The sequence below is a fragment of the Limulus polyphemus genome, unplaced genomic scaffold, assembly GCF_000517525.1.
Source record: "Limulus polyphemus unplaced genomic scaffold, Limulus_polyphemus-2.1.2 Scaffold1661, whole genome shotgun sequence".
Taxonomy (NCBI): Eukaryota; Metazoa; Arthropoda; class Merostomata; order Xiphosura; family Limulidae; genus Limulus; species Limulus polyphemus.
The window spans coordinates 34,294-47,615 of NW_013667271.1; the positions used below are offsets into that span (position 1 = coordinate 34,294).

The 13,322-nt window shown below is 30.0% G+C and overlaps 1 protein-coding gene across 1 annotated transcript; it reads left to right on the forward strand.

Moving 5' to 3' along the window:
• Positions 1-74: 74 nt before the first annotated feature.
• Positions 75-9,138, forward strand: LOC106464462 (ubiquitin domain-containing protein 2-like; the record flags this gene model as incomplete). Its single annotated transcript, XM_013924608.2, has 3 exons — positions 75-159; positions 1,571-1,807; positions 4,267-9,138. Coding segments are annotated over 3 exons (720 nt in total), but the record flags the coding sequence as incomplete, so codon positions are not given.
• Positions 9,139-13,322: the final 4,184 nt, after the last annotated feature.

A 13,322-nucleotide genomic window follows, 5' to 3' on the forward strand; every position in this document is an offset into this window, starting at 1 on the left:
TTTTGTAACCTTTCTTTCCATGGTAATTCCTATGTTTTCAGTGATGTTTCTTTATCGTGGTTAAGAAGAAATAATGGGGGGGCTGTTTGGGTTCGCAACTGGGATCTCGACCTTCGTCGGGCATTGGGTCTTCTGATGTTACAAGCTTTCAGCAAACAGGTAGGCGTAGTTTTATATAATGACTCATTTTAAACCAAATCTTCTCTATCAACACAATTTTAAGGATTTAAAAAATAAGCTATACCAATTCAGTTAAACCCAGTATTTCATTGCTTTCTTTTATTAATGACTTGTTTTTCATTTTTCAAAATTTTTATTTATTTTTTTTGACAATTAGTATAAAATTACAATTATATTCAACCTCTTCCTTTTGATTTTATAATTTTAGTGAGTATGTTTACAGTCATTGAGATTGTACAGAATTCTATATTGAATGTTCACCATTGAATCTTTCTTATGCTTGAAAAATTTTGAAATTTGCTATTAAAGAACTAATGACTAAGACAAAAGTGTAAATATGTATTTATTGTTGTAGTAAAAGTAACGTAGGAGTGTTTTAAAAGTTAATGAACTTATTTTGATTTGAATCAGTATGTTATTATTTGATTATTGCCATAGCACAATGTAAGACAAAACTTGTGAGAGAATTTTTATCAGAGATACATGAACAACAAGAGTAGTTAATAGGTTCTAGTATATGGCTTACAAAGTTTTAGTATTTAACTAATTATTTGTTACACTTTCACATTAAAAGTAATTTAGCAGTTAGTTAACATATCTTAGTGTACTTGCCTCATAACCTAACAAATCACTTAAATTTATCATTCAACAGTAGAGGTATTTTCATTATCTTAAATTGTATAAAATTCAAAACTATGAGACTAGATTAGAGATGTACTGGTTAGTTTTTGTTGTTGCTGACCTTTGTTACAAAGGTAGACTTGTGTGGGTCTTAGGAAGTTTATAGGAAATTACATATTGATTTTTACATTTTAGCAGAGATATTACCAGTATTCAATAAATAAGATAATACTTTTACCATTAGAGTCCAGTTGAGTAAGAAAATTCAGTTAACTCATAAGTCATTTAAGAAGTTGACATTTGCTACCTCCCGGACTAATGTATAATGAAATGAAAAATTCAGCTTTAAAGCTTTTAAGGATTATTGTGTTGAAAGCTGTAATAAAATGTTCTATAGACTCTTAAGACCTTTTAAAAGCTAGAAATCCTATAAATATGTCCAATTTGTGATAACCATACTAAGTATCCTTTCACTTGCAATGGTCAAACTGTAGTGTGAAGCTCCAAGTACAAAAACAGTAAAACTTCAAACAAGGATCCACCATTTCTTTTGCTTTTCAATGTAACTTAACACAAAACTTAGTTGTAAGCTAAGTTGTTTTGCTTTTTTTTATTTTGTTCCTCAGGCATAAGTTGAACCACACTAAAATTTCCTAATTAAATTTATAAAATGATTCATAGTAATTTATTAATGAACTACACAGTATGAAAAAGACCAAAATTACAAAGAAATAAAAATCTAATAAATTGTAATCAAGGTATTTTGTAGTTTCCATAGGCAAAAATCAGCCTTTGAAGCAAGAAAAACTGAAATGGAAGAGTGATGTGCCCTTGACTGATGGACAGCTTCGAAGCAAACGGGATGAATTTTGGGATACTGCTCCAGCATTTGAAGGTCGAAAAGAAATCTGGGATGCCCTAAAAGCTGCAGCCTATGCTGCAGAAACAAATGACTTTACGTTGGCACAAGCCATTATTGATGGTGCCAATATTTCTCTTCCTAATGGTAAGTTTCATTGAGTGCGTAATGTGTTTTAGCAGAGACACAGACCAATTGTAATAAATATAACAGTCTATTGAATTATAGGATTAGAAGCTCTATCCATATCTCATTTTTACCTGTTATTCTGAAATTGTATGTTTAATGATCGAAGTTCACGTTCTGTTATTTTCTTTACATTTTCACAATTGAAGATGAAGTGGTAATGCACTCATATTCTGGTTAAGAGCTGGATTCTTAGCTTAATGGAAAAATATTTTAGTATTTTTAGGTGGAGTTTTTCCTGGAACTGGAGAATGATATCGAAAAAACTGGAAGTAGGCTTAACATCACATTTGTTTACAGTGGTTGGTAATACTATTGTTGTAGGTTTAACATCACAATGTTCTTTTCATGATGTTGAGGAACCCACTTCAAGTAAATATACAATAAAGATGGCCGATAATGGTATTAAAAACTTTTATTTAGACCACAAATCAAGTAACAACATTTTCACCTGTTTAGATCATCATCAGGTAAAGAAGGTGTCCTTTTATTTAACTGCAGAATCTTCTAGTGGTTGATTTAATATACCCCTGGTTGCAACTCGAGCACATGAATTCATGTACCACTAGTGAGATATCCAATAGATAATGATTTTAAAGTTGAAGAATTTTTTCAACTTAGTCTTTTTTACAGGCACATTATAATTGAAGTTGTGAATATAGATGTTTGATAATCTTCTTAGTGATTAAGTAGGGTATGACTGAACTAACAGTATTCTTCAGAACATCTAACATAAAACAGATGGCGTATTGAGTTTTTTCAGTTTGTTGTGAATTACTCTATTTAAGAATGACAATAGAAAAAATTGTTCTTAGAATCTCTTGCCATTAAGCTAAGAAAACCAGCTCTTAACCAGATGATAGTGCTCTATTGCTACATCTTTAATTGTGAAAAATTAAAGAATAAAACAGAACTTCAATCATTATTCTTTTCAGTTTGGAGAAATGTTATTAAGGCAATAATATATTAATTATTTGACTAAATTTAAAATTCAAACTCAGTGGTAATTATGGCAAAAGAAAAACAGTATTATCATTCTTAATCTAGGTGAAATTTTCACATTTAAGAATACTCTGCTTGTACTTATATTGATAAAAATTAACATTTGCAAAACTAATTTACCTCAGACATTTATCTGTAGTGTTTTGCTTAACAAGTGAATGTCACAGATTATCTACCCAGAACACTAGAAGTAACAGCTATTTAAAACAATTGTTACTATAAAAAAGCTCATGAAAACAGTATAAAAATCATGAAATAGTTATTACAGTGAAGAACTACAAGTATATAGCACCAGTAAATACAAACTTATGAAAATAGTATCAAAATTATTGAAGTAGTTATTAATGTAAAAACTATGTAGAAAAAAGTTTTACAGTCTTTAAAACAATTATTATAAAAATGCAAGTTATGTTCACACCAGTACCATGAAATTTAATCTTTAATATTATGAAATATGTACTATGAGAGAATGATATATTTAGTATTTGCATACTGCATCTCACTTCTTTGTTTTAGACATGTTCTCTGTAAAGTTAACACCACTTTCAAATGTACAATGTAGTCTAGTGAAATCCAAATAATTACAACTTTTGGTTTTAGAGTGGATACAAATACAACAGATAGCACAAGACAAACCACACATACATGACAAACAGCCTTGTCTAAACACAAACTGCTAACTAAACATTTAAAAACTAACTTTAAAATATAAGAATACAAAATAAAATTATCAAACATTTATGTACATAGAAATAAATCCTTTTATAATGCCAGTAAATTAAAACTTTTAAATACAAAACACAAGACAAACTTTTAAATACAGAAATACACTACCATGAGATGTAAAAAGAAAAAGGCAGAAAACATATAACAGAAAGAGAAACCTAACTATTGAATGTGTGAATAAACTGCTATGTAAAAACCAAAAGGAAAAAGAATGAACTAAAATACGAGTTATATCAAACCTGCACATTATTGAACTAAATCGAAAGAAAATTCTAATCATCATAATTATATACATTAAATGTATTGTAAAATAAATCCTTAAGCTGAATACTAATAAACTTTAGAATACAATATAAAATAGTCTTGTGTTTAATTGCTATAAACATGTAATAAAACTCAAGAAATCATGAAGGATGATCAATGGCTCATATATTGTAAGTTAAAAAAAGAGAATATGCAAAATATATAAATGCTCAAAAGCATAAATGTACATGTTAGAAAGAAATAGATACAGAAAACTTATGTAATGGAAATTTACAAAAATATACATATTTACATCCCAGAATTTTCATCTGTTCTATTTCTAGTTTATTTATAAGAGGAAATAATTAAGAGTTGAAAAATTAAAAGTCAGTTAAGACTTATTTATTTGTGTGAAGATGTCTTTCTTTTAAAGGTTTTGTATTTTTCAGGTACTCTTATGGATTGTTATGATGAACTAGGAAACAGATACCAGTTACCAGTCTACTGTCTGAGTGCTCCTATTAACCTCATTGAAGATAATTCGGAGGTTGATACCCCATCGCCTGATAGTGAGACCTCTAATGGTGGGGGGGAAGAAATTGTAGTAAAAATGAGACTTTCTACAACTGGTAAAGATACTAAAATGCCTGTACAAACCAGAGAGACAGTCATGAATGCCAAACGACGTCTTCAGGCATTAGAGTCGATTGAACCTTTCAGGCAGAGATGGTTCTTTGGGGGCCGTCTTCTAAGTGACAAAATGAAAATTGAAGAAATAAAGCTTCAAGCTGGCTATGTTGTACAAGTTATAGTATCACCTGGTGATTCAGTACTGGTTGGTAACTAGCACGAAATTAAATCTGTGATCGTTGTAATCCTAATTGTAACCAGGGCAACGTTATTAGTGCTCACACATAGTCAATTTTAGGGGGAAAAATGTTCTGTACATTAAGCTTTACATTTACTTATTCTTTTTTCTAAAACACTATGTAAGACAGGAAAATATAAAACTATGTAAAATAGTTTGCTGACTCAAGCAGGGAAGCTTCCCATTCTGCTATAAGATGCTTCACAAAGTTCATGTACAGTGTATATTGTATATTTTGTATCTACAAATTATATCTAGGTGTCATTTGAGTTTATAGATCAAATGGTATTTGATTGTATTTAACATTTACAAACTTAGTATCAAAAAGTAACTGGCTTCTAGTACCAGTACATCTTCATTTTACAGTGTAGAAATACCTCTCTTCTGTTTCTATGTAATGTAATCAAGAAACATTTCTTGTGGATAAATTAAAGTGTCATATCTCTGAAGTAAGATTGATTGTTTGTAACTAATCCAACGTTTAAGAAATCTTTTTGAAGCCAAGTTTGTACATTTTAGGTACAGTGAAATGACCACTATTCTACAGTTTCACTCAGAAGATTTTATAAGCAGTTTTACAGTAGCATTTGGTTGATCAATTAGAATCACATGGAAACATTTTGAATACATTATTCTTAGTCAGTTTCTTTGAGTAAAATGTGATAAAAGTTGGTTTCACCAAGGTTGAGTTGCTTGAAGCTATTTTCACTGAATCTATTTTATACGTCTTTAATTGCAAAGAATAATGTATGTTATAGAGACTTGAAGTTGTTGAAATGCAAGGTTCTTTTATTTACCTATAGAAATGAGTTTTATGTGCACACATAGTGATTACAATCTGAAAATACAACACTGAGGTGAGTGTGGAGGAAATGTTAACACCTGTTATAAAAATGTGTAACACACAAAGACAAAATTTATCTTTAAAACTGCAATACTTTTGGAATATATCAATTTTAATAATATTAAAGTAGATTAGCTTTATAATAACTAAAAGTAAAAAATGTAGCAATTTATAGTAATGCAGTAGATGATTTTTTAATCTTGAAACAGTGCTCTTGGAGGTTTTAAAATTCTTTAAATAAAAAATATACACTAAATTAGAAAGAGTAATAATGCGGTCTTTAAAGAAATGGAGGTTTTCAACATGTATGTTTGGTAAAATGTAGGGAAGAGAAAACCACCTTGCTTGTGCCTTTGGAGGGTGGGACAAGGATTAACTTTCATTACAAGTAATATATCTAATTAACCCATTGTTTAAAATTCTATTTGCTTTTAATAACAGATAATTATGAATTGTACTTAAGACTGAGCTTTTTATGTGGTATTAATTTGTTTTAACTTTTTGTCCTGTTGAATGTATAAACTATCCAAAGAAAAGGTTAACACATCATTTATGTTTTTTAGTGAAATGTGTGCCATTGCTTGTACATGTAATATAGAAAATGTTTGCATGTTGTAAAAACATTTGTGAACCTTTTGCATTCAATAATTTTTTCAGCATTATTTTTAGCTGACTGTTTTAAACAATTTAATCTCAGTTAGGTGTACATAATATGTATGTATGTTAAACAGATACATGTCTATTTGACATAATGTATGTAGTTTATGTGCTTGTCTAATCTGTGTTCATGATATTTTTTCTTCGTGTTCACTTGAATGTAGTTGTTTTTTTGTAAATAAATTCATTGCAGGTGCATCATTTATTTAGGTTGGTCCCAAGACATTTTATTGCTATTTTTGTTTTATAAGAAAGAAAACATTTACCATTTTGAAGTCAAATAAAAAAAAGAATTTCTGTTTTATAATGTTTATACTACACTGAAATGAGATATCATAAATATAAGTTTTGACTTCGTTAAACATTGATAGATTTGAAATGTCTTAATTTTTTGTTTCTTCATGTGTTAATTGAAAATTATACTAATTAAACTATAACTTGTACCTAAAATTCTTTCCTGCAGTTTTCATATGAAGTAAATAAAGGAAATCCATGAGAAGTAAATATTCTGCATTAAGAGGGAAAGATGTCACAGACAAAGTTTTAGATCAGATAGACAGCTATGGAGATGTAGTGTCTAGTAAATATTCTGCATTAAGAGGGAAAGATGTCACAGACAAAGTTTTAGATCAGATAGACAGCTATGGAGATGTAGTGTCTAGTAAATATTCTGCATTAAGAGGGAAAGATGTCACAGACAAAGTTTTATATCAGATAGACAGCTATGGAGATGTAGTGTCTAGTAAATATTCTGCATTAAGAGGGAAGATATCACAGACAAAGTTTTAGATTAGATAGACAACTATGGAGATGTAGTGTCTTTAATTTTAAAAATGTATAGTTTCTTGAATATAGTTTTTGGATTAGGAGTACAAATAAAGAAATATGAATGTAACATTTAGATAAAAATTTAGTTTCTTATAGTTTTCAGATCAGTTGGACATGTAAAAGTTAAAATTGTTTTCATAAAGAAATTGAAAATTTGACTTAAAGCTTTTTCAAATTAAGTACATGTAAAACTTGGAGGTGTAAATTGGTTTTAGTTTCAAAGGTTGAAATTGTATATTTTTTTTTTACACAGTAAACTACTATATGTGTATTTTGATTTCTTAACTGAATAAAAAAAAAAGCCTCAAAGATCATTTAAGGAATATTTCAATAAGCTATGTACATTATTTCCTGTTTCATAGTTGTGTTTTTCTATAATTTGATTTTTCAAAGGAACATTGATAGTGTAAATTATTCAGATTACATCATTGGTTCTTTAAACTAATTATAAAAAAAAATTGAGGATTGCTTGACATCAGTACATTATATATCTGTGTCAAAAAAGAAAGATAAATAGATTTAACTAAGTGTAAACAATAACTTCAAGGGTAAGACTGAAAAGCAACATCTTTTGTACTACATTTGAACTCTATCTTTGAAGTTACAATTCACACCAAATCAGAGAGTGTGTTCAGTCATAACTAAAAAAAATGTTCAGAAATGTTTGTCAGAAGGCAAAAATGAGTATTTTAAGATTACTATATTAAGTATACTATTGAATTTAGCAATAATTTTATGAATAGAAATGATGTCATATATATTCTTTAAAGATATGCATGACTGACACTTAAATTGATCACTTAATTGCAAATACTCATTAGCTATTTAATCAGTAATAAAACACTGAACACCAAGTGTTTTACAGAGAAGGGTTAATCACCAAACTTGGAGTCATTACTTTATATAAAGTAATAAACATTTTAATAAAAGAATAAATTACAATTTTAAGTAATCAAAGATCATGATCTGGGATTCAAGTTTGTTGATACTTCTTTATAAACACTTACTATAAACAAGCTGTCTTGGGTGATCTGGAGATACGTATACATGCTGCGACTCTGAAAAGTCTGTTTAATAATCCTCATTCCAGAAGATGTAGGTTAAAATATTGGAAAAGTTTTAGTCTTGTATGTTTGAACAATTTAATTAAAGCATTGTTTAGTTTGTACATTATAGCATATATCTCAAATTTAATGCATGGCTACTAGGAATTTAACTTAGAGTAAACAAGTGGTTTATGGTTTGCTAGCAGTGAGAATATCAAATCATTCTGATTATTGGAAGTAAGAATAGTATATTAAATTAGTTATATTCATTACTAGGTTAATTTTTAGTTCTGATCTGTATAGGTAACTTGCTTTGGTTAGAAGTGATAATATTCCTATGTGTTTTTAGGTTAGTTTTTCAAACATCCTTATTTCTCCTTCCTGCTACTAGCAGGGGATGTAACTTTCAGATATATGGAATGCATTAGAGCCACAGAAAGTTGAAGAATTAATTTTTGTTTTTTTTCTGACAACACAGAGATGTGATTTGAGATGCATTTAAAAAAAATGGTGGAAAAGAAGTTGTATTGTAGCAAATATAAAGGTATTTATGTGTTATCAAACAGATCAGTATAGATATAAGCTTTTTGTTCTGTTATTTTAGAGTAATATTTCATAAAAACAAAATGTGATAGTTTGCAGGATATAATTTTTAAATCTTTGCCATGCCACAGAATAAAGGTTAGTCAACATTTATATTTTGTGCCATATTTTCAAACTTGGAGTGTGGAAGAAGAATTAATTGGTGGATAACTAGTGATGAGAATGTAAGTCCATTATTGAACATTCTAGAAAGAGGTGTGGTCGATGTCATAGTTTGGCTCTTGTCTTGTTAAAATCATCATTAATTCATTTTGCTACATTGTCTTGTATATATGCTCAAGTTTTAGTGAATAAAACTGAGTTAATCATCTCTTGTTTTATGCACAGAAATATTATGGATCTTGTACTTCTGTAATGTTGCATGACATGTAACTCGTTTTCCTTAGTTATGTAATAGTGTCCTTGAAGATTTTCATAATTATATAAACACTTTCAAGGTTGTCTTATTAATAAGAATAAACCTGTAAATCAGAAAGGGATGCAAATGTGTTTACATTATCTTCCATGTTGTATACAACACCACTTTAATAATATTTCCTGTTCCTCTTAGTCAGTTAGGCTCTACTAACTGGAGGCTCAAGGAGTATGTTTCTCTGACTGAGTTCATCGTATAAAAAAAGAGCTGATATACAGAAGTGTTGGAAAACACCTCTTTAATAACATTTTGTATACTTCTCACTTTTTATCAAACAGAGTTGGAAAAAATAACTGAGTTATTGTTTCACTGATATTGTAACTTGTCTGTATCATTCTTTTAACTGGGAAAACTAAGCTGTACAATTGATTTTGATCAAATTGTTACATTCATATAAACTGTAGAGAAATTACTTTTCTAGAGTTTCTAGTTTTATTCAAAACAGAGAACAAATCTAGAAGGAGTGGATGGGAGGTTGGGGTGACCCAGTGATTTGGCTAATGGACTGGCTCTAGCCTCTTGTTTGTGGAGGGGTTAAAACTTAATTGGTAACAGTTGTTACTAAAGTAACTAAAACTTTAATTTATATTAATTCACAAGGCTGGTGGGCTGGCCCTCATTAAAATTGTCAGACTGACCTGGTGATTGTACCGACTGCTGTTATGGCCAGTCCACCACTGAAATACAGTAAAAGTAAGAACTTGCCAATCTGGAAAAAAAGAAAATTAGTAAAGAAATATTTGGACATTATATTCACATTTCTGACATATATATATATTTCAAATATAAATTGTATACAGTAAAGATCTGAACATAACATTCCCACAGTCAATATTTATTCCTCCATCAATATTCAGCTGTATTTTAATGGAAAGGAACATTTAACAAAATAATTGCAATATTCATGCATTTGGCAAAAAGAAATAATCTTTATGGAAGTGTTGGTACATTATAAATCATCTTAGAAATTGAATTATTTAGCTCAAGTGGAATTTATGGCAAAGTTTGATCCACAAATAAACAGGAAAATAAGCCATCATGATTTGAGCCCTGAAGTCATTAATGCAATTGTTCTATAAATTGAACGTCCAAAATAGATGGAGTGTAAAGTTAAAAAGCAGAAAGATATTAGTGGAAGGTATATTGTTCACCATTAATAAAACTGAAATAAAATACAACAGATAATGTAGCTTATTCTGAAGCTGGATCATTCAGTTTCTAATTTTTCTGGTAATATGTGCCTGTACAAATAAATCTAATCAGCAAGTAAGTGCAGAATTCATGTATGAGAATTAATTTTGGTAATAATTTAGTCAATGGCATATGGCAACCACTACCGCAAAATAGACAAATATTTTAAAAGTGTCAGGTTACAATTGTAGTATATGTTTTTTCTACCTTCTTGTATTAATATTCAAGTTTTCCAAATTTATTGTTTGTCCAGTGTCCAAATGTTATGTTGACCAAGAAGGTCATTAAATTTCGTTTGTTATTGTTTTTGTCATTCACTGAGAGTAGCACCTTTTTTTCTTCATGTGGTGAAGATAGCTGTAATGTCACCTATGGAATGTGAAATTAGATATATTTTCCACTGGCAGTCAGGTGATCTCTAAAGGTAACTTTCTTTCTGTTGTATTTCATTGAGGAATGACTAGTTACCTGAGTAGCACTAGTTTCTCTGAGTAAGTGTGTAAGTAACTAATGTCAGAATTATTCAGTCTGGAATACGATCTTCAGAGATACAGTTCGGAACTAGAGATCACCATGTTAGAACTAACTCTCCAGTAAAGGCTACTGTCCTTTGTGACAAGTTAAGTATACATTTCACTGTGTTTGTCTTAAATAAAGATTGCTCACTTTAATTTAAGTATTATATTTAGTCTTGAATTGTTTTACAATAAATATCCTGTCAATTCTCCCATTATTAAGCAGACTTGTCTCATCATTCTCAGGGGAGATCAGTTTTACCTAAAAATACCACACTATTTGATCTCTGTCAGGTTACTGTTTACGGCTGTTGTAAACCCACAAAATTGGGCAGGTATTTCAGAGTCAATGTGTATTTACTGAGCACTTATAATTAAAGAGGGCACATTCCCTTTCTACCTCATAGGAAAGGGGTTTGCATCAGTTGTTCTAAGATTACCAGTAGTCGTGTCAAAGGAAAGAAACACCTTACTAAATGCAAACCTGAATATGAGCCAATTATTGCTACAAAATAACAGTTCAAAACTTTATATGAGAGTTTCCTTCATTACATGTAATTGTTTCTATTATTGTGTAACATTAAAATAATTCAAAATGTAGCACAATGAACTAGTAAATTGAGTTAAACTGTAGCAGTATCCAGCACCGATTGAGTTAAGTCAGATGTTGACAGAATTGAATTAGTACTTGAAATTCAAACATCTAAATACAATTATCCAAGAGACATTTGATACTCTTGGAAGACTGCGTGTTATTTACAAAAATACCTTAGCAACAATATATCCTGATATGTGTATTGCTCTAGTGACTGTTACATCTAGTGAGACAAGTTTTTCAAAGTTATAATTAATTAAAACTTATCCGAGATTGTCCGTGTTTCAGGAGCATTACAGAGTTGGCTCTTCTTCGAAAAGAATTTTACAAAAAGGTTGAATTTCCAGAAAGTTGTCCAATAATTTGTAATAAAAACAATTGTCAAAAGGGCATGAAGGCAAAAAAATATATATATTTCTATGACAAATTTCTCACATACATGCTAAATTTAAGTATTGATTTGTTTGTTGTTAAGCGCAACGCTTCATAATGGGCTATCTGAGCTGTGCCCACTATGAGTATCGAAACCAAGTTTTTTGTGTTATAAGTCTTGAGACTTACCGCTTTGCCACTGGAGGGCTTTATGTATTGAAAGGAGCTTACAATTGCCAAAGTTATACTTTATGAGCAAGAGGTTCCTATAACTTTACTTTTTTTACGTTTAATACTAAATAATGTCTCTAAAACAACAGTTCTAGTTTTATGTTTTATTCCACCATTGTGTAGGTGTGACATAAACAGAAACCTCTTTTTACCACAGGATACATCTTATTTGTAGTTTTTATTATCATGTTATTTGTTTATCATGTTGGTGTGATACAGTTTGCTTTAGTTGTTTGGAAACATCAAACTTTCCCATAAGTAACTGTTAGATCACTGAGAACTAAAATATCTTGTGATCGTTTAAACGACAGTATATTTAAAGTGACAAATATGCCTATAAAGATGTCATTTTAATTGACAGTTGTTTTATTCATAAAAGATTAACCTATGCTACTGAAAGGTATCTATCATTTTCCTTGAACAGGACTGTAAAATGTTTCATTTAACTTAGCCTTTTCAATATAACAATTTTATATTTGCAATCAAAATTTACCCACTAAATTAGTTTTAGTAAATATTAATATGTCTGACTTCTGACACAGTTTTTGTGTTACGAAAGTTTATACACATAGTCCTGTTCAGTAGGAATAGTATTATCAAAAAGTGTTTACTAATCAAGTCTTCACAAACCTAAACTTATCTAAATAAATTATTCTCATACAGGAAACAATATACGAGATTTGGCTTGCTCTTTATCTCTTCAACCTGTGTTACAATTAGAATTTTATATTGGTGGTTATTTTCTAGCTAGTATGGTTGTAGCGATAGTTTGTCTTCACGATTTTTGTTCCATTTGGTATGCATCCGGGATTGTATTTTTGGTTACTTGATTTCCAATATATATATATACATAGCCTTGGCGATAACATTTTTTACTTTGTCTTGATGGGTATTTTCTGATCACTATGGTCCTGTTGGTAAAACCTCTGGTTTATCTTGGTTATTATTCTATGGTCGGTATGGCCCTGGTGGTACAATCTGTGGTTTGTATTGATGGTTATATCCTGGTCAGTATGGTCCCGGTAGTAAAATTTGAAGTTTGTATTGATAGTTATTTCCTGGTCAGTATGGTCCTGGTGGTAAAATTTGTGGTTTGTATTGATAGTTATTTCCTGGTCGGTATGGTCCTGGTGGTAAAATTTGAGGTTTGTATTGATAGTTATTTCCTGGTCGGTATGGTCCTGGTGGTAAAATTTGTGGTTTGTATTGATAGTTATTTCCTGGACGGTGTTGTCCTAGCGGTAAAATTTGTCGTTTGTTTCTGTGGTTCCTTCCTGGTCGATATGGTCCTGGTGGTACAATCTGTGGTTTGTCTTGGTGGTTATTTCCTGGTCGGTATG